General features: G+C 44.1%; 1 protein-coding gene across 3 annotated transcripts in view; it reads left to right on the top strand.

Annotated features, from left to right (window-relative positions):
* Positions 1-22,375, top strand: part of CBARP (CACN subunit beta associated regulatory protein) — an 82,007-nt gene that overhangs the window by 7,173 nt on the left and 52,459 nt on the right. For all 3 annotated transcript variants that reach the window (XM_033957095.1, XM_033957096.1, XM_033957093.1), the window contains exon 2: positions 15,843-15,914. In XM_033957095.1, the coding sequence (XP_033812986.1) occupies positions 15,867-15,914 (48 nt within the window). In that variant the 5' untranslated portion in view covers positions 15,843-15,866. The remainder of the gene's footprint in view (positions 1-15,842; positions 15,915-22,375) is intronic.

Genomic DNA, 22,375 nt, shown 5'->3' with positions numbered 1-22,375 from the left:
CTAAGCTGATTGACACAATGTTCGCCACAGCCCTTATGCACATTCTCAAGAATTGGAAATCAGCTTCCCTTCTGGATTACACTTTCTGGTGGAACTCACTATGTTTATATCATCGATATGAAAAATTCACATTTGAAAAATTAAATATAACAAGACTATCGAGACTTGCTACTTCGTCCTCCACTTTACATTCTCCTTGGCAATATTTGGACACCTTTATGCAATCTCATTCTCAATCTCTTCTTTGACTGTTCCATCTTCTGCTGACCCACTTACTTTCTACCTATTCTTCCCTTCTTTTCTCTTTACTTCCTCTCTTTCCTTTTCCTTTCACCCTACATGGTTACTGGGCTATTTGCATACTTTCATTGTAGCAGAGTTTTATACTCTCCCAGATGCATATACTTCTGTTCAGTTTCTATGCATCTTTTGTCTGTAACATTTTGCACCTTATTGCTGATCACTGTTTGTATTTTTTCAAAATTCAATAAAAATTTTGAACTAAAAAAAAAGAAGAAAGTATTTTTTCATCTATTACACAGTTAAACTCTGGAACTAATTCTCAAAGGATGTAGTAGAAACAGTTAATATAGCTGGGTTTAAAAAAAGGTTTGGACAAATTCCTAGAGATTAACTCCATAAACAATCATTAAAGGGGTGGCCTAGTGGTTAGAGCTGTTGCCTCAGCACCCTGAAGTTTGTGAGTTTTATCCTAGCTTCCTGCTTGTGACTCTGGGTACCTCACTTTTAACTCTCCATTGCTCCAGGTAGCACAGCTTGCTAGGACAAAAAGGGAAAATACTTGAAGAGTACCTGATTTCTATTCAATGTATCGTAAACCGCTTTGGGTGAATCTTTTCATGGAAAGGTGGCTAATGAAATAATAAAGTAGGTCTGGGGAGTGCCACTGCTTGTCCCTGGGAGTCAATGGTATTTTTTTTCAAGAACCTGCCAGATACCTGTGACCTGCATTGGTTACGATTAGAAGCAAGATACTGGGCTACATGGACCTGTGGCCTGACTCAGTATGGCAGTTCCTATGCTTAATTCTCGGTCTTAGACCTAAGATTACAGCTCCTGAAATATTCTGGTATTGTTTGACTATATTTATAGTAATTCAGTAAATTGCAGCAAATACAGACACAAATGTTAATGCATACAAGGCAGTCTGCCCAGCAAGGTGTCTAGGGCTATAACTGTCCCTCTGTGCAAGTTATCTCCCATCCCCAATGCTAATGTAACTGCCACTCTGTGCAGGTTACCCTCCCCCCCCATACCTTAATTTAAGGACGTGACTGCTTTTCTATGCTTTCATAAAAGGATATAACTGCCTTTCTTTGCAGAATATCTCCTTACATGCTGTTATTTAAGGATGTAACTCCCTCTCTGTGCAGGTTCGTTCCCCCTACCCCTATGCTTTTGTTAAGGATATAACCACCTCTCCATACAGGTTACTCCTCCGCCCCCCCCAGGCATTCATTAAGAATATAATTGCCTCTTCCTGTAGGTTAATTCTTCCTCCCCTGCCTCCATGCTTTTGTTTAAGGATATAGCTGCCTCTCTGTGGATAACTGCAGGAAACCATCCTATGTCATTCTTTAGTGCCTATCTCAGCCTCAGTCCTTCTACACCAGCATTCTTCAATGCAAGGCTTGAGGGGCAGTGGCCGTGCCCATTCATACTCTTGTATCTTATGTGAGCCAAGTATAGGATGATCAAGCCATTGTGACATCACTGATGAGGTTGGCTTTTAGGCATTGGTAAAATGAGGCATTATGACATCACAATCTCAGCTCTGGAATGTTGCTACTCTTTGGGTTTCTGCCAGGTTACTTCTGTCCTGGGTTGGCTACTGCTGGAAACAGGATACTGGGTTTGATGGACCTTCAGTCTGTCCCTGTATGGCAACGTTTATGGTCTTTATGTTCTAACCATCCCATGTCATTGTTTAGGGTCTATCTCAACCTCAAGGCAATCCACACCAGCATTCTTCAATACAAGGCTTGAGGTGCAGTGGCTGTGCCCATGCATACTCTGATTCTTCCCTCTCTCCTTAAAGAATGACACAGGGATAGTTTCCTATGGTTAACCACGGGGACAAATTCTGTCACCTTGTCATTCTCTGGATATAACTGCTTCTCTGTGCAGGTTACTCCCCCTTCCCCCATGCTTTTCCTTTAAGGCAGTGGTCTCAAACTCATGGCCCGGGGGCCACATGCATTTTGATGCCATCAGTATGTTTATCATAATCATAAAAGTAAAATAAAACAGTTTCTTGATCATATGTCTCTTTAGCTATAAATGACAATATTATTATTAAGACTTAGCCAAAAGAAAAGATTCATAAACTATAAAGAGTTTTACCTCATGCAAAATTGTCATTTCTTTAATAAGACATTAACTATTTTTCTGAGGCTCTCCAAGTACCTACAAATCCAAAATATGGCCCTGCAAAGGGTTTGAGTTGGAGCCACTGCTTTAAGGATATAACTGCCTCTCTGTGCAGTTTACCTCTCCGTCCCCTAATGTTACCAGATCTTTAAAAATGGTGGACACGTGGCCCTCACCCCGTTCTGCCCCCCAGTCACACCACATTTTGCCCCCATATGAATCTCATCTCTACCCCGAGCTCAGGGCTGTGTCTGGAGGGCCTTCAAGCATGCATGGATGTGACGCGATGACATCACACACAAGTGTGCATGCCCGTGATGTCATCGTGTCACATCCGCACTTGCTCAGAGGCCCTCCAGATGCAGCCCCGAGCTTGAGGCTTTCCTAAATCTGGACAAACTGCTGTGTCTTGGAAATCTGTCCAGGCGCCCAGGCAGTCCTCTTAAAAAACAGGTAACCCTCCCTCCCCCCCTCCAACTGCTCTTTGTGTAGGCTACCCTCCCTTTCCCCGCCCTCATGCTTTTGTTTAAGGACTAGAGGCAACATGGATTCACTAGAGGTAGGTCTTGTCAGACAAATCTGATCAATTTCTTTGACTGGGTGACCAGAGAATTGGGTAGAGGGAGTGCACTAGATGTGGTGTATTTACAGTAGATTTTAGCAAAGCCTTTGACTGTGTATCACATCTAATAAATAAACTGAAAGCTCTTGAGATAGGCCCCAAAGTGACGGGCTGGGTCAGGATCTGGTTAAGGGGAAGATGACAGAGGGTAGTGATCAATATAGATCGCTCTGAGGAAAGGGATGATACCAGTGGTGTGCCTCAAGGTTCTGTTCTTGAGCCTGTTCTTTTTAACATTTTTATAAGCGATATTGCTGAAGGGCTGAGGGGTCAGATTTGCCACTTTGTGGATGATACCAAAATCCGCAATAGAAAGACACCCCGGATGGTGTGAATAACATGAAGAAAGACCTACCAAAGCTTGAATAATGGTCTGAAATTTGGCAGGTAAATTTAATGCTAAGAAATGCAAGGTCATGCATTTGGGCTGCAGAAACCCAAAGGAATGGTACAGTTTAGGAGGTGAATAATTAATGTGCACAACAGAAGAGCAGGACATGGGTGTGATTGTATGTGATGAACTTAAGGTGGCCAAACAGGTTGAAAAGGTGACGGAAAAAGCTAGAAGGATACTAGGGTGCATAGGAAAAGGTATGGCCAGTAGGAAAAAGGAGGTATTGATGCCCCCGTTTAAGATTGAAGAGACCTCATTTAGAATATTGTGTACAATTCTGGAGACCGCACCTTCAAAAAGATATGTCAGAGGAAAGCTACTAAAATGGTGCGTGGTTTTCGTCATAAGGTGTATGGGGACAGATTTAAAGATCTCAATATGTATACTTTATAGGAAAGGCAGGAGAGGGGAGATATGATAGAGACGTTTAAATACCTTCGTGGCGTAAATGCACATGAGTCAAGTCTCTTTCAGTTCAAAGAAAGCTCTGGAATGAGAGGGCATAGCATGAAGTTAAGAGGTGCTAGGCTCAGGAGTAATCTAGGGAAATACTTTTTTACAAAAAGGGTGGTAGATGCATGGAACAGTCTCCTGGAAGAAGTGGTGGAGACAGAGACTGTGTCTTAATTTAAGAAGGCATAGGGGAGGAATGTGGGATCTCTTAGATAGAGAACGAGATAATGGTTACTCAAGATGGGCAGACTGGATGGACCATGTTTCTATGATATAATTGCCTTTCTGTGCAGGCTATTCCTTCCCCCTGCATGCTTTCCTTTAAGTGTACAGGCAGTCCCCGTTTTACAAACATCCGACTTAACGTCAGATTTGTACTTACGAACAGGGGGTCCTTTCTACCTTCGGTGTTCCAACATGCCCCTCTCCCTCCATTCTGTGCCCCAAATATGTGCCTCATTCCGGTGGGTATTTACCTTCTTCTGGCCAGCTCTCTCCTCCTTCCAGCCGCAGTCGTTTCTCTGCACAAAGCCACGGGCAGTAGCTCCTACGCACATGCTGTGTCTGAGCTGGAAGCCTTCCCTCTGATGTGGGAGGAGCTTCCTCCAATGTCAGAGGGAAGGCTTCCAGCTCAGCCGTGGGACATGTGTAGGAGCGGCTGTCTGCGGCTTTGTGCAGAGAAATGGCTACAGCTGGAAGGAGGAGTTTTGTCTGCAATGTGAGTACTTGCCTCCGATTCAGAAATGGGGTGGCTACTCACCCCACCAGAAAGGTTACTTACCACACTGTGATGAGAGTGGGTACCCTCCCCCAATTCATCTAGTTTAAAGCCCTTTGGAGCAGGTGAGCAAGTTGTCGTCCAAAGACGTTCCTTCCTCTTCTGGTCAGGTGAAGCCCATCTGATCCCTGTAGTCCTTGAAGTACCTCTCCATGATCGAGGAATCCAAAGTTCATCTCTCTGCACCATCCGTGTAGCCATTCGTTAGTCCCTGGATTCAATCTTCCCTTGTTCTTCCCTTGCCTCTCACTGGAAGGATTGAGGAGAAGACCACCTGCGCTTCCATCCACTTCAGTTTCTCACCTAGGGCACCAGTCTTTAGATATCTTCTCCGGGGTGTTCCTGGCGTTGTCATTCGTCCCGACGTGGATGAGGAGCATTGGGTAGTGGTCTTGGGGCTTGATCAGTCTTTCTAAGCAGATGGTCACATCCCAGATCCTGGTTCCTGGCAGACAACAGACCTCTCTTGATTGTAGATCTGGTCTGTATATTGGTCACTCGTAGCAGAGAGTCCCCAATGACTACCACTCTGCGCTTCTTCGGGGGTGGCTGATCTTCGGGGGTAGCTGATCCTCCTGCTGGGAATCCTCCTGGAAATTGTTGGCAGGTCCAACCTTTAGAAGATGGAACCTGTTTTTCAAGGTGATCCGTGGGGTTGATGTAAAGCTGTTCTAATTGTGTGAGTAAGAGGAAGGCCTTCTGTGTTTGCTTGAAGAGGTAACCAGCTGCCAGGTGTCAGCATCTCTAGCCTCTTCTTGCACCCCAGCCGTTTCTTCCAAGGCTGTAGGTCTGGTCAGCCCGGGCATCTTGAAGATGGTCTTGTATCCTTGCGTCTGCTTGGCAGGTCCATCCTGTGGAAGCTGGAACCTGTTCCTCAAGGTGATCTGTGGGTTTGATGTAAAGCTGTTCTGATTGCATGAATAAGAGGAAGGCCTTTTGTGTTTGCTTATAGAGGTAACTAGCTGCCAGGAGTCGGCATCTCTAGCCTCTTCTTGCACCCCAATCTGTTCTTCCAAGGCTGCAGGTCTGGTCGGTCTGGGCGTCTCGAAAATGGTCTTTTCTCCTTGCACCTGTTCGGAGACTTGGGACAACTCCTGGAGGACTCCATCGATGAAGGCCTCATCTTCCCGGATGCTTCTCAGGCGCTCCACTTCTTCCCTCAGGCACATCAGCTCCTGCAGGATGTTTCTGTCAGGATGTTGCTGGTCGACCTCTTCTGGCTGCACTGAGACTGAAGTCTTCAGCTGCGGTATAACTTCGGTCTGCACAGATCCCTAACTTCTTTAGTCTTTCCTCATACAAGAGGAGTTCCATTCCCTTTATCATCTTGGTTGCTCTTCTTTGAGCCTTTTCTAGTGCTGCTATATCTGTCTTGGGATAAGGAGACCAGAACTACTGAACACAATACTCAAGGTAAGGTTGTACCATTGAGCGTTACAGAAACATTATAATATTCCTAGTCTTGTTTACCATCCCTTTTCTAATAATTCCTAGCATCTTGTTTGCTTTCTTAGCTACCACCGCACATTGGGTGGAAGGTTTCAGTGTATCATCCACGATGACACCCAAATCTTTTTCACGAGTGCTGGCCCCCAAGATAGACCCTAGCATCTAGTAACTATGATTTGGATTATTCTTCCCAATGTGCATCACTTTGCATTTGTCCACTTTAAATTTCATATGCCATTTGGACACTTATCTTCCAATTTCCTAAGGTCTTCCTTCAGTTTTTCACAGTCCATATGCATTTTAACAACTTTGAACAGTTTAGTGTCATTTGCAAATTTAATCACCTCACTCGTTCTAATTTCCAGATCATTTATAAATAAGTTAAATAGCACCGGTCCCAGCTCAGGTATTTAATGCTTTGAGTTGGCCTGGGAGGGGGGAATGTGGAGACCACATGTGCCCATCTAGTTTGTTCAATAGCCCACCCAAAATTTGAGGTCTGGTTATACCTTTGTCTAGGATTATGTTTACTTAGGTGCAACATTTTGCACTCATTCGCATTAAATTTTTTCTGCATAATAAATACATTTTCCAAGATTTTTTTTGGCCTGGAGAGAATGGAAAACTAAGCAAAACTGGAAATGTTTTTCTCTGACAAATCTGTATCATAAAAGTACTTGAGCAGGAAGACATGTACAAGTGGAAGGGCATAATCAAAACAAATGTCTAAGTCGAATTTGGTTGTATAGCGCTAGACGCTCAAAGTTGGCAGTGGGAAAGTGTCTATTCTCAAAAATACATCTAATATATATATATATTTTTAAATCATCCAGGCTATTGTTCATCCAGACTGCCAGTACATCTATTTTTATACCACATTTTTGACCAAAATTTTGTTCAAGTCCCAAACGCCCAGTACAAGACCATTTGGGTATGGAAGGGGCCAATCTTGTAATGGACTGGCCACCCAGACATGGAACCAGAGTAATGGGGGCACTGCTGTGAACTTCATAAAAAGTGTGCCACATAAACATCTCACCACAACTCTCTTAAAGGTTATGGTGAGACCCTCAAAACTTATTACACCCACCTGTCTACAACCCCAATAGCCCTTATAGCTGCAAGTAGCACCTATATGGCAGAAGAGTAGGATTTTGGGGGGTTTCGTGGGCACGCATGTTCCATCATAAATGTAGTGGTTAGAGTGGCTTATGGGCCTGGGTCCTCCTCTCTATGGTTCAGTATCCCACCCCCCAGGCTATTAAAAAACCTCTGTGCAGCTTTACTAGACTTTCCTATACCAGGTGCTGATGTTCTGGAGACAGGTATGTACATTTTTATTCCAATCTTTCTGGGTGTGTGACAGGGTCAGTAAACACTGAGGGAGTGTGTTGGGGGTCTTTGCTTTGTCTCTGCTGTGGTTATCTGGTCACTTTGGATACCTTTTTGACACTTATACCTGTTTTTACATAATCTAACTCACAACGTTTAAGTTCTGTCCAGGATGTCTAGAAAAACCTTTGCTTATCCCTGCAGGCCCACATCCCACCCTAACCACTTCTCCAGATATACCCTTTTTAGCTCTGGGTACATAGCAGGATTCAGAGGCCTAAAATGTCCCTCAACACATCCAAAAAATCGGTTTGATTATTGGCACTTGGACAACCTGACTTTTAGGTAGGAAAAAAAGATACAACAGTCCAGTACAAAGTATTGCTAGAAAAGATCTACAAAGAATACTACAGAAGGCTTGAAACTCTTACTGAAGAGTGTTTTAATACGGTAGCTGTCAGCTAGCTTGCACTACCTGGATTCTTATACCATTTTATATTTATAAAGAAGAGAACTCCTTCATGCCCATCAGGTAATACATAAGAACCAATGTATGCCAAAATTCTCCATCCCAAGAACTGAAGGCAATACGAGTCTTATCTAAATAGTAGCTCTACATGTGAAATCTGTCATGGGCTTCTAGGTGCAAATAATAATAAATAAGTTTTCTCCATGTCATTCTTGCATATTTATATTATTATCTCCTAGGGTCTGCCTGGTCCTCTTTGACATTGTGATTCGCATAGAACTTAAGTGATATTTGCGGAATATTACATTACATTACATTAGAGATTTCTATTCCGCCATTGCCTTGCGGTTCAAGATGGATTACAAAAGAATTACAAAAAATGTATTACATGAAGAAGATATCTGGTAACTTCTAGTGGAGATAAGGAGTAGATGAGGTTGCTTTGGGGAATCGGGAAGGTATTAGGAAGTGGGAAGGAGCTAGCGGTATTAAGTCATTTGCAGGAATTTCTTGAAGAGTAGAGTTTTTATTTCTTTTCTGAATGTTTTGTAGTCTGGGGTTGTAATTAGTAGATTGGAGATTTAGTTGTCGAGTTTTGCTGCTTGTGTCGCTAGGAGGCCATCATATAGTTTTTTTCCGTTTGACTCCTTTGATTGGAGGGTACGTGAATGGAGTGTGGGTTTTCCTATGTCTAACTGATGTAGTTTGGATGAGACGGTTGTTTAGGTAGGTTGGGCTGTCACCGTTTATGGTTTTAAAAAGTAGACAGTAGAATTTGAATAGTATTCTTGCCGGAATTGGAAGCCAGTTTGAGTTGAGGTATGCCTCTGTGATGTGGTCAAGTTTCCTCAATGAATAGATAAGTCTCAGTGCTGTGTTTTGGATTGTTTGTAGTTGTTTTATCATTGTTGCTGGGCAGGGGAGGTAGAGAATGCTGCAATAATCTAAAAGATCTAGGACTAGGGATTGTACTAAGAGCCGGAATTGTGTTCTATCGAAGAATTTTCAAACTTGTCTTAAGTTCTCATAACTGCGAATATAAGTACAGTAAAAGATACTAAAAAAAAGCTGACATATGTATACTAGTGAGTGACTATGGCATTCCTAAGAAGAGAAGGATGTAGTGAAAATCCATCAGCAGATGGTGGGAAAGAAAAAACAAGAGTATGCAAAATAAGAGAAAATACTCTTGAAAGAATTAAACAAGGAAAAACAATTGGCTAAAGTACAAATACACTAGGAAATATAGAAAATTCCTTCAGCAGTTACAAGCAGATCTAAACCTGTACAGGGAAGAGGGTGCCTGTCAGTGTAACAACACCTGGAGTGACCCAGTTGTGCCTTTTATTATCCTGAAAATTATTTTTCTTCTTTTGAGAGTCATAGTAAAATCTGTACTTTTCCCTTCAGTTACTTTGGCAGCCCCAAGGCCAAATTAGCAAATTTGTGGGAGCTTAAGAATGGCTTTAAATCTACAGAGGGAAGAAGACAGAGTCTGGGCTGACTCTTGATCCCCAGCACCTCCTCCTCTGAGGCTTTGCTAAGCTTGAATGTGTGACCTTGATCCCCTGTTTGAGGAAACACTGAAATTGATGGTGACAGTCCAAAAGTGGGATCACCAAAGCTTGCTGAAATGGCTTCCTTGATAGATGGGATCGAAATGAGGCTTGGAATGCATTTCAGGTGCATTGGAGAATGATGAGGAAAGAGAATCTGCAGCAAAGATTTGACACTCAGTAAAATGGAGTAAAAATTGGATAAGGAGGACTGAAGAATACTGCAGAGTGCCATAGATTCAGAGCTTACAGTGGTTCCTATACCTCCAGGCAGGCTGGAACTGTCCCTTCCTCATCTCATAAAGTGACAAATTTTCACTAATAAACCTTGAGCTTGTGGATGAAGTTTACCCTTTCAGATTATCTTTCCCAGACATGTCAGTTTTCTGGCAAGGGAAGAAGTAAATTTTAAAGTCCCATGGTGGTGACTTTCAGAGAGAAGTCTGGTCACATTGGAAAATTGGAAAATTCTATAAGACATATTTGTCATGTTATATTTTGTCATTCTTGTTAACTATATATGCCATCTCTGTCAGACAATGCTTGCCATGTTTTCCAACCACACTATATCTGAGAGTGTAATACAGGGGTTATAGCTGCAGCCTCAGCTATAGGTTATAGGTTTGGACCCACACTGCTCCTTGTGACCCTGGGCAAGTCACATGTTCCCCAATGCCCCAGGTACAATAGATAGATTGGGACAGACAGGGAAAAATACTTGAATACCTGAACAAATTCATTGTAAACTGTTCTGAGCTCCCCTGGGAGAATAGTCTAGAAAAATGAAAAAAATAAATAAGATGTAGAAAATTTCCACTTGTTGATCTTTCCCAGAAACAGGCTGATTTATTCCTATGTAATTTGAAGAAATATCTTTTGGAGGGAATAAGATTAAACTTGATGCCATTCCAACAGGGCTATAGCGAGCTATGTGCAGACAGCGTGGGGGCTCTAAAATGGTGTCCTGTCCATTGCCTTCCCTGTGTGGCTGTGATGTAGTGGGCGGGATAGAAGCTCCAGGGGGCGTGTTGCACAGGGTGCGTTTCCTGCTTGGGACAATCCTACGTTTCAACATTCCATGAAGAGTGTGTCTTGGTAGTGTTACAGAAATGAAATGGTAACTCTCTGAGGAGGAAGTCATGGATGTATTGAGCTCCCCAGACAGCCAAAACCTGGCTGATATTCTTGAGACTTCTAAGACACAGTCCTTGCTGATTACTTTCTCTGTGGAATTCAATCAAGATTTGATCCTTAACATCTTATTTTAATGACCATTATTACTTGTTTTACAGGGAGTAAAGTTAGTGAGTTTCCATTTATTACTAATACTTTACATAAGACATTTTGTTAGATCTGTGGGTAGTTTCTATAAGGGTTGGTTGGTAGGGAGGGGGGGTTATGATTTTATGAGGGAAACACATATTTAATGACCTGGAGTATTTAAAAAGTTTTCTTCACAGACTATGTTCAGTTCATCAATCCTGTGACTGAGAATTTAGGGAGCGTAAGTATATAATTAGTCTTGCTGTTAATGTTGTAGGATTCTTGTTATATATTTTTAAAATTTTAATTTAATTACCCTTTCCCTCCCCTTCTTTGTAGACTATGGGGCCCATAATCAAAAAACATAGACATCCAAAAAGCATCCTAAATCAGCACTTGGACGTCTAAGTGCCGATAATCAAAACCACATTTCTGTATGTCTAGTGAGCTGTTCCAGCCTCTGTACGTTCAAAGCACGAGATGGGCATGGTGGAGGCGTGTTATGGGCGGGCTTTGGGCAGTCTCAAGGGCGGGTTAGACATGGACATCTTGCAGTGATAATCAAACATTTTGCAAGACATCCCAGTCAGAACTTAAATGTTTGGAACGAGACCTGTTTTTAGAAGGGTCTAAGTGCCACAAAGGTGCCCAAACTGATCAGATGACCACTGCATGCATCAAGGTAAGACACCCCCACACTCCTCAAGTGCTCATGGACCCCCACACACCCACAAACATCAGAATACAAACCCATATACCTGTCTCTAGAACATCAGCACCTGGTATAGGAAAGTCTAGTAGAGCTGCACAGAGGTGTCTTAAGTAGCATGGTAGGTGGGCTAGTGAACCATAGAGAGGCGTAGCAAGTTTCATATTCATGGTGGAAAATGTGAGCCTACCAAAAAAAAAACCAAAACCTTACTCTAGTGACATAGGTAGGTGCCACCTGAAGCCATAAGGGCTATTTGGGTTGTTTGCAGGTGGGTATAGTGGGTTTAAATTTTATGTTTATTAGGTTTTCTATACCGCCTATCAAGATTATCTAAGTGGGTTTACAATCAGATACTCAAGCATTTTTCCCTCTCTGTCCCAGTGGGCTCACAATCTGTCTAATGTACCTGAGGCTATGAAGGACTGAATGACTTGCCCAGGGTCACAAGGAGCAGCAAGGGGTTTGAACCCACAACCCCAGAGTGCTGAGGCTATAGCTCCAACCACTGCGCCACATAACCTATACAGGAGTTCTGGTGAGATGTTTTATCTGGCACCCTGTATGAAGTTCACAGCAGTGCTTTCTAAAGTGCCTCACTACTCTGTGACCATGTCTGGGTGGCCAGTCCATTACAGGACTGGCCCCTCCCACATCCAAATGGTCTTGTTTTGGGTATTTGGGACCTAGATGAAATTTTGGTTGAAAATGTGGTATAAAGATAGACGTCCTGGCAGTATGCTCATCCCAATGGTCTGGATGTCCAGACAGAGGATTTAAAAAAAATAAAAATGTTTCTAAACGTATGGTGGTTTGCCTTTTGAAAATAGGCATTTTCTTACTACTGACTTTGGACATCTAACACCATATGTCCAAATAGGACTTGCATGTATGTTTAAAAAATGCCCCTCTGCGTAATGTTTGTCTTTAATTTCATTTATTCTATCTTACAAATAAAAAATATGCTTTGAAATGTCTGTATACAAATGCTGTACAACCTAAAGCAAACCCAGTTATATAATGTAGAAACCAGAATAAAATTATGTTGTAGAAAATATATGGATTTTGGCAAAAATTTAAATAAACTCTTTTCCCTCTACTCATTATCCTCTGAATTATTCAACTTCATAGCAATGACATTTTCAGAATAGCTTTTTTACAGCTGTAATACAACCAATGACCACTAGGAGCTGGTATCTCATAGCTGTATAACAGATACTGTAATTCTGATACCTTGTGGTCATGGTGGGTACAGTAGCCTGCAAAGGAAAACCATAAGGTCTGTTATCAAGAAATCAATATGAGAAAAGTATCCCATAAGACTTGCTCTGTAATTCTTTTCATACTCATTTCCATTTCAGCTAAGGACAGGACAGTAAGTTTCCAAAATTTCCAAGTTTTATTTAGTACTTAATATTCCATCTATCATTTGGGATGTCTAAGTGGCTTACAATTTATACTAAAAAGAGAGGCGTGTGCTATGGAAGACATGACAGTGAGATACTGGCTTGAACTACAATATCAGACAGGCTAGTAAAACATAAGACATCATTTTTTTTGCATCTAGGCAGCCCGGATCAGTTTTACTCAGGAGAGAGGAGAGAAAGGGTCAATTATATGCATCAGAAAAGAGAAATGTTTTAAATTTGTCAAGAGAAGATTGTAGTCTGAGGGGGTGAGGTTTGCTTATTGCCTGTATGAGCATAAATAAATTTTTATTTTTTTTAATTTGTTAACTGCCTTTATGAAGAGATTCACCCAAGGTGGTACTCAGCAGAACAGCTACAATTTTGTTAACTGCATAATACTAGTAAAATAACCAAATATAAACATAAATGCAAAATTAGACTGACTTGAAATCAGCAAAGTGAAACCTAATAATAGTACCATCATGAAATAGAATAAAAACAGTATCAGATTAATTAGATTGTCTCTTAGTGATTTGCAAGGAAACTCCTGCTGATGCTCAAAAGGATTTTCTGTGGCTGCTACGGATTGTCCTAGCAGCCACTGAGAATCCTATGCTAATGCATTACAAGGAGCTCATTGGTATTATAATGAGCACAGCAAAACAAGCAGCTGTTTGCCCAGCAGGGTCTGAGTTGCCCCTCTACCTAAACCTCTCCTCTTGTGCCTTCACATGATCCCCCTAATACCTACACCCCCCCCAATACTCACATCTTTCACCACACAAACTGAAGTGAAAACCTCTCCAATCTCCTACATTTCTCCTCAGATCCTACAGTGATCCTTTCCCTAATACCCACACTCTCCTCACACCCTGTGGTAAATTCCAGTACCCATGTCTCCTCTGTAGTGACTGCTTCCCCAGTATCCACTCCTCTCCCCTTGTCCTACATGAACCCATACCTCTCCTCTCACACCGAAGTGAACTCCTATATCCAAGTCTCTTCCCCCAAGCCCTGAGCTGACCCGTGATACTCGCACCTCTTCCATCATGCTCTGAGACTCCCAGCTCTACTCTCATACCAAAATAAGCTACAATACCCACCCTCTCCGCTCATGCCCTGAGATCACCACCTCTCATCTTATACCAAAGTGAATCACAGTGCATACACCTCTCCCCTCATACCTAGAGGTGAACCCCAGAACTCATACTTCTTCTCTTGCAATGAAGTGAAACCTGATGCCCACATCTCTTCCCATAAGAATATAAGAATAGCCATACTGGGTCAGACCAATGGTCCATGAAGCCCAGTAGCCCATCCTCATGGTGACCAATCCAGATCACTAGTACCTGGCAAAAATCCAAAGAGTAGCAACATTTCATGCTACCAATCCAGGGCAAGCAGTGGCTTCCCCCGTGTCTCTCAATAACAGACTATGGGCTTTTCCTTCAAGAAATTGTCCAAACCTTTCTTAAAACCAGCTATGCTATACTCTTACCACAACCTGTGGCAATGCGTTCCAGAGCTTAATTATTCCTAGAGTGAAAAAAATTTCCTCTTATTGATTTTAAAAGTATTTCCCTGTAACTTCATCGAGTATCCCCTAGTCTTTGTAATTTTTGATGGAATGAAAAATCGATCCATTTGTACCCATTCTACTCCACTCAGGATTTTATAGACTTCAATCATATGCCCCCTCAGCCATCTCTTTTCCAAGCTGAAGAGCCCTAACCTTTTTAGTCTTTCCTCATATGAAAGGAGTTCCATCCCCTTTATCATCTTGGTTGTTCTTCTTTGAACCTTTTCTAGCGCCACTATATCTTTCCTGAGATAAGGAGACCAGAATTGAAAGCAATACTCCAGGTGAGATCATACCATGGAGCGATACAGAGGCATTATAACATTCTTAGTCTTGTTAACCATCCCTTTTTAAAATAATTCCTAGCATCTTGTTTGCTTTTTTGGCCGCTGCTGCACATTGGGTGGAAGGTTTCATCGTATTGTCTAAAATTATACCCAGATCATTTTCTTGGGCTGAGGGAGATCTTGCCTCACCAATTTGAAGGTGTGAATAAACATGTGGATAAAGGTGAGCTGGTTGATATAGTTTATCTAGATTTTCAGAAAACGTTTGATAAAATTACACCTGAGAAAATTAAAGAGTCATGGGATAGGTGGCAAAGTACAGTTGTGGATTAGGAATTGGTTATTGGATAGAAAACAGAGGGTAGGGTTAAATGGTAATTTTTCTCGATGGAGGAGAGTAAACAGTGGAGTGCCACAGGGATCTATCTGTACTGGGACCGGTGCTATTTAATTTATTTATAAAGGATCTGGAAATTGGAAGGACGAGAGATATGATTAAATTTGCAGATGACACTAAACTGTTCAAAGTTCTTAAAACGCATGCGGATTGTGAAAAATTGCAGGCAGACCTTAGGAAATTGGAAGACTGGGGGTCCAAGTGGCAGATGAAATTTAATGTAGACAAATGCAAAGTGATGCATATTGGGAAGAATAACCCGAATCAAAGTTACTGGATGCTGGGATCCACCTTGGGGGTTAGCACCCAAGAAAAGAATCTGGGTGTCGTCGTAAACAATACGATGAAACCTGCCCAATGTGTTGCAGCAGCCAAAAAAGCAAATAGGATGCTAGGAATTATTAAAAATGGATGGTTAACAAGACTAAGAATGTTATAATGCCCCTGTATCGCTCCATGGTGCAACCTCATCTGGAGTATTGCATTCAATTCTGGTCTCCTTATTTCAAGAAAGATATAGCGGCGCTAGAAAAGATTCAAAGAGTGACCAAGATGGGTGATCAAGGGGAAAATCATGCAGTGGGCCGTTTTGTGAATTGGGTCATTTAGCAGCGATCGTCACTAAACCTGTGAAAACAGGTTTAGCGACAATCACTGATTTTAGTGAATTGGGGCCTTAGTATTCCATGATTTGCAGTCCCACCTCTGGTTACTGATGTTTCTCTTCTGTTTCCTCTTTTCGTACCTCTTCCAGGCTTCTCTCCAGCTATTGTAGACCATGAGCGATGAGTTTCCAGTCTGGCAGAACATAAGTGTTACCCCCACTGTGAGTATCCCTCTTTGTTTCTTTAATTTACCGTGGACCCAACCTCTATGGAAAATTCACACTTTAAATTGTATTAAGATGCATCTTCTCATTCTTCAGACAATGAGGGAAAGATGATCATTGAGGCAGGTAAGGGGGAAATCACTGGTGAGTTTGTCACAGTATAGCACTTCACAGATGTAATCTATTGCACAGAAAGTGAAGGAAGCTGGAAAGTCGAGGGAGGAAAATGTAGGGCTGCCAACTAGTTCAGATTTTCAGGGCAGCTTGATCCAGTCCTGGTTTTACCCCACAGCACCAGGGAATGAAACAGACAAATCAGAACTACAAGTCCCTGCATGCAGTGGGAAGCTAGCTGGCAATCCTAAGGAAAAGTAGGGCAGAGAAGTCAGTTCACTCTACAGTTTATGCCCTGAACTTTTCCTTTCTGTGGTAACTCCTGTCTGATATCGTTGTACTCTGAATGACAGTCCCCATGGAATAGGGTTACCAGACATCCGGATTTACCCAGATTCTTTATAGAGGACTGGCCGGGTGTCCAGATGGCTTTCATTACTGTCTGAGATATTCCTCCCTGTTCGCCACCTACCTCCGGCTCCATCAAAATGTAATCATCAGGTCAGCAAGCAACAGCAGTGAGGTGAGCTTGCTGCTGTCAGCCTACCCTGGAAGCCTTCTCTGTGGAGCGACTTCCTGTTCTGCATAGCCTTGATGTTCCAGAGAGGCAGCTTCCAGGGCATGCCAATGGCAGCAGGCTCACCTCACTGTTGCTGCTGCCAGCCAACCCAAAAATTACATTTCAGCAAGGATGTAGATGGAGGACACGGAAAAGCCACAGGGAGCACCATCCCGTGAGGGGAGGAGGTAGGCTGGGGGGAGGGAAAGAAAGACAGACAGAGAAGTACCCATGGGAGGGAGTTGGAGGGAGTGAGAGAGAAAAAGGGAGAAGCACCCATGAGAGGGGGGTTGGAGATAGGGAGGGAGAGAGAGAGAGAAGCACTCATAGGAGGGGGGTTGGAGGGAGAGAGGAAGAGAGAAAGAAGCACCCATGGGAGGGGGGTTAGAGGTAGAGAGGGAGAGAAAAGAACCCAGGGGGGAGGGGGTTTGTGGGGAGAGAGAGAGAAAAGCATCCACGGGAGGGAAGGGAAAGAGAGAAGCACTAAAAAAGTACAGAAGATGGGAAGGAGGACTAAGGAAATGGGTGAAAACTGGGGTGGAACGGGGGGGGGGGGTTGAGACTGGTGAAAGGTTGGGGGTAGGGATGGGGCGGAGCAAGACTGGTGGAAAGTGGCCTGGTATGGGGCAGGGGTGGGCCAGGGCAGGGTCATGTGTCCTCTTTTTTGACTTCACAAATATGGTAACCCTATCATGGAAGGTTTCTCTTGGGGTGTACCAACTAAAAAGCACTGTTTAAGGTACAAGTAAAAAGAAAAGGTGAGCTGAAAGTCATGCTTCTCAATGCCATGTTTTTATAATGACTAACGACCCTTTTCTGTAAGGGCTGAGGATGGTATGTTATCTAGCGATCCTAGAGCTAATCTGTAAATCATCCCTTTCCCCCACTCTATCCTACAGATCCATCCATGGCAGGCTCTGTACAGCCATGGATGGATTTAGCTGAACCTAGGATTACCAGAGCTCTGGGAAATCCAGGATATGTCCTCTTTTTAGAGGACTGTCCGGGTGCCCGGAGGGATTTCCAAAATCCTACATTTTGCCTGGATTAGGAAGTCCCCGACCTCAGGGCCGCGTCTGGAGAGTGTCTGTGCATGCGCAGACGTCGATACGATGACATCATATGCATGTGTCAATGTCTGCGCATGCACAGATGCCCTCCAGATGTATACCCGAGCTCAGGGAGGTTTGTGCGGGGGTGGGGGCAGAATGGGGCGGGACCAGGTGTCTTTTAAAAATTTTTTTATATAGAGGAAATCTGGCAACCCTAGGTAAACCTACACTCTGGCATAGTGTGACTGCTGCTCATGTGCAAGTATCTCTCAGGGTCTAGAGGAAGCAGCCATGGATGTAATACCTAAACCTAAGTCTAGGTTAGAGAGTTACATGGGGACAGAAATCCCACCCGTCCCCATGAGGAATCCCCTCCATTGACGCCCATCCCCCCCTAAAAGTTACCTGTCCCCATAAAAAGCAGCAATTACATCAGAAAGTTTTTAAATTTTTTTTAAGCCATAGTTTATTTAAACCAACAATAAAATACAATCATTTTTTTAACACCCCCTCTTTTTTTTAATATCCCCCTCCTTTCTATAAAAAATATTTTTAGTAATAATCCATGAGTCACAAAGCAAGGGTGCACCTAGGAAAAGGGAGCTTCATAAAAACTGCTGTGAGCATTAGAACATTAATATACCCTTTGTTAAACTGAAGCCAGATTAATACAGATTGATCCTGCACAGTCAACGCTAAAAGAAAACAGTCCTTTTCATACATACAGAACACAACCTCCCTACCCCTTACACTGGCCCACTTGCTTCCTTGTCACCATCACCACACTCTCCCTACCCCTGATCTATCACTATCATCTCTGTACCCTCTTATGCCTGTTCCTGTCACCAGATTCTCTCCCTTCCCCTTCACCCCATCCAGCCTGCCACTTCACTCTCCCTACCTCTCTGCCCAAGGTGTCTGCAGTCCTGTCTGCCACCTTATTCTCTAGCCACCTTTCATCCCATGCTCCATGTCATCATTGCCTGATTCTCCCTACCCCTCATGATGGTCGTCACCTGTCCCTTTTGCTAGTTCTCATATTAGCCATTCTGCCTGCTTATTTGTCTCTGCTATCTTGTGCCTCCCCCCCCTCCTCTCCTTGTCACCTTACTCTCTCCCTTCCTACTAGCTCTCACTCTTTCTTCTTCTCACCCTGGCCTTTCACTTCTCTCTCCCTTCACCCTAGCTGTCCCCCACAATCCCAAGCCCACCCCTGCCTGTGGGCCAAATTGAATTTCCTCTCTTTCCTCCCCCACCTGCCACATGCATGCCAAGTCCCAGCATCCACCAAGCCTTTCCCCCTCCCTCACTAACCTAACCTCAGTAGCACCAGCCAGCTCCTGCCAAGTGGTTTGGCAGGGGGAGTAGGCCCTCTCCCAGCCAGCCACTCCAGTTCCCAGGAGCTACAGCCACCTTTACCATGGCAGTGGGGGGCTGGGGAGGGGGAGGTGCAGGGTTCTGGCCTGGCCCCGCCCCCTGACGTCCTTCCCTTCTCCAAACCCAGTGCCCACACTTACCCGTGCAACTTTGGTCAGCTCAGGTGGGGGCAGGGCAGGGCAGGGCAGAATGCAGCTGGGAGCCAGAGAGCCATCCCGCTCCTCACTCGGGCAGCTGCACAAAGGCAGTGAAAAGTGAAGCGCTGCAGCTCCCCAGAAGCAGCAACTCAGCCACCAGATTCTTAACCTTTTTTGAATCATAGACTCTTAAAAATCTGATGAAAGCTATGGACCCCCTTCCCCAGAAATATTCATATGAACACAACTTTTGCATACAATGAATATAATGTACTTTATCTATCGAAATTTGATTGTCTTATACATATATGACAGACACAAAGTATTATTAAACTTTAAAGTAAACAAACTAAAAAAAAAATCACTCCTTTTTAATGCAAAAAGTAATGGCCACTCATTATAATTATGAAATACAATCCTCTTGTGCAAATTAAAACAGATCTACTCAGTGGCGTACCTAGCATATGTGACACCCAGGGCCCATCATTTTTTGACACCACCCCCCATCTGTACGAAAAAACATGATTTTTAGTAACAAGCCACACATCACACATGAGTACCTAGGAAAAGGCAGCATCGTACATATGCAGTGAGCAGTACAACATTAATACACCCATTGTAAAACTAAACAAACCAGACTAGTACAGATCAATCCTGCAGTCAATCCTAACAAAAAACCATGTCTTTTGAACACACAGAACACAGAAAACACCTTCACCTAGTATGGAATATATTTCATCATAGACTAACCCCTCTCCCTTTTACAAAACTGTAGTGTGGATTTTAGCCATGGTGGTAACAGCTCTGACGCTCATAGAATTCCGAGCATCAGAGCTGCTACCACCACAGCTTGCGCTAAAAAACGTTCCACAGTTTTGTAAAAGGGGGATAAAATAGAAATACATTGACAAAGGTTAAATTGAACCAGTAAGAAGCTGGACTCTGCATACAGTGCACCACAGAAACAGTGACACATGTCTTCTAAAGCAAAAAATAAATAGAACATTTTTATCTACCTTTGCTTTCTGTGGTTTCTGCTTTCCTCATCTTCTTGTAACTCTTTTCCTTCCATCCACTGTCTGCCGTCTCTCTTCCCCTATATGGCATCTTCTCTTCTTCTATGCCCCTTCCAGAAACTGTATGCCTCCCCCTTCCATCTCTCCTTTCACCCCCATTGGTCTGGCATCTCTCTCCTCTCCTTCCCTCTCGAACACCTCTCCTCTGCAATCCCTTTCCCTTTTTTCCCTCATTTTCCTTTTCAATTTATTTTCTGCATCTGTCTAGATTACGTTCTTACTATCCTCTCATCAATGTTCTTTTTTACTGTCTACCTAAAGCTTGCCACCTCTTTTCCTCACCCCTCCAATGTTTCCCTAATTCAATCCTTTTCTCCCCATCATGTGCCCTCCTTTTATTTATCCCCTCCTTCCATCATTTACCCTCTTTCTCCAACCCTTCCATCTAGTACCTTCTCCTTTCTCTGTCCACTTCCATCCAGTGTCTGCTCCCCTCTTTCTCTCCTCCCATTTCCTTCCTGCATTTTCTCCCTTATCTCTCCCATCTGCACTTCTATCCAGCATAGGCTCCCCACTACCATCCAATGTCTGCCCTTTCTCTCACCATCCACCCCTCTTCAATCAGCATCTGCCCATTTCTCTCCCTCCAATATCCTTCCCCCTTATGTCTCTCCCCTTTCTCTGTACATCAATTCTATCAGCACCACCCTTCCATACCACCCTGCCCCCTTTCTTTACCTCCACCACGCTTACATTCCAGCAATCCTGCTCCTTTCTCTCCCTTCATGCAGCAAGGTCCCACAATGATTGTAGCTGCCGGCTGCCAGCCCACCCCACTCCAAAGTACTTGCCCTGGAACGGACTCAGCAGTCGCATGCTGGAAGGTCCCGCGATGACTCGTCTGCTGACTCTGCTCTAGAAGTAAGTTACACCGGAGGGTTGGACCCAGCAGACGCAGGGAGTTGTGGCAAAGTCCCGCAATGACTGCGTCTACCGGGTCCACCCCCTCCGACGTAACTTACTTCTTCCAGAGCAGAGCCAGCAGACGAGTCAGCGCGGGACCTTCCTGCACCTCAGCACGGCTGCCGACTCTCCTGCAGAGAAAGTAAGTCAGAGGTAACGTGACCATTTATTTTTTTCATCAAAAGGGGACTTCTATTAATTGACTGTGTATCCTTTCTTTCATTTCTTTCTTTCTGCACTCAGGCCCAACAATTGTCCCTTTCTATTCCCTCCCTCCTTCCTTCCCATGTCCTTAGTGCCCCCAGTGCCTGATTTGTTACATACAGCTCAAATCATAGTGATTTTGAAGTCAGATTCCTACCATCATTAATCAGTGTTGAGGCCAAGATCTTAGTGCCCTCAGTGCCTCTGCCTGTGTCCTTAGTGCCCCCAGTGCCTCCGTCCCGTGTTCATAGTGCCACCAGTGCCTCCTTCCCATGCCCCCAGTGCCTCCGTCCCATGTCCATAGTGCCTCTGTCCCATATCCATAGTGCCCCCAGTGCCTCCATCCCGTGTCCATAGTGCCCCCAGTTCCTCCATCCCGTGTCCATAGTGCCCCCAGTGCCTCCGTCCCATGTCCATAGTGCCCCCAGTGCCTCCTTCCTGTGTCCATAATTCCACCAGTGCCCCCTTCCCATGTCCTTAGTGCCCCCTGTGCCTCCTTCTCATGTCCTTAGTACCTCCATCCTGTGTCCATAGTGCCCCCAGTGTCTCCGTCCTGTGTCCATAGTGCCCACAATATCTCCGTCCCGTGTCTATAGTGCCCCCAGTGCCTCCGTCCCGTGTCCATAGTGCCCCCAGTGCCTCCTTCTTATGCCCCCCCACTACCTTCCAGATTTTGGCCACCCCCAAAGCCAGCCTGCCTGTCTACCTATCTCCCTCCCTTCCTGCCGTGCTAAAGCCAACCAGCTTGCCTGCCTACATCTTGCCCTCCCTGCCGCAGAAAAAAAAAGCACCTCTCCCCTTCCTTTCCCCCGGTCTGCGCCTGCAATCTTACTTCCCCCAGCTGACAATAAGTCTTTCCGACGTCAATTCTGACGTCGGAGAGGACGTTCCGGGCCAGACAATCACTGCCTGGCTGGCCCGTAACGTCCTCTCTGACGTCAGAATTGACATCAGAAAGACTTCTTGTCGGCGGGGGGAGGTAGGATTGTAGCGGTGCGGCCGGGGGAAAGGAAAGGCAGGAGGACCTGGACCTGGC

The sequence above is a fragment of the Geotrypetes seraphini genome, chromosome 8 (assembly GCF_902459505.1).
Source record: "Geotrypetes seraphini chromosome 8, aGeoSer1.1, whole genome shotgun sequence".
Taxonomy (NCBI): domain Eukaryota; kingdom Metazoa; phylum Chordata; class Amphibia; order Gymnophiona; family Dermophiidae; genus Geotrypetes; species Geotrypetes seraphini.
The sequence above is the reverse complement of the archived record's forward strand: the minus strand, read 5'-3'. Positions and strand labels throughout refer to the sequence as shown.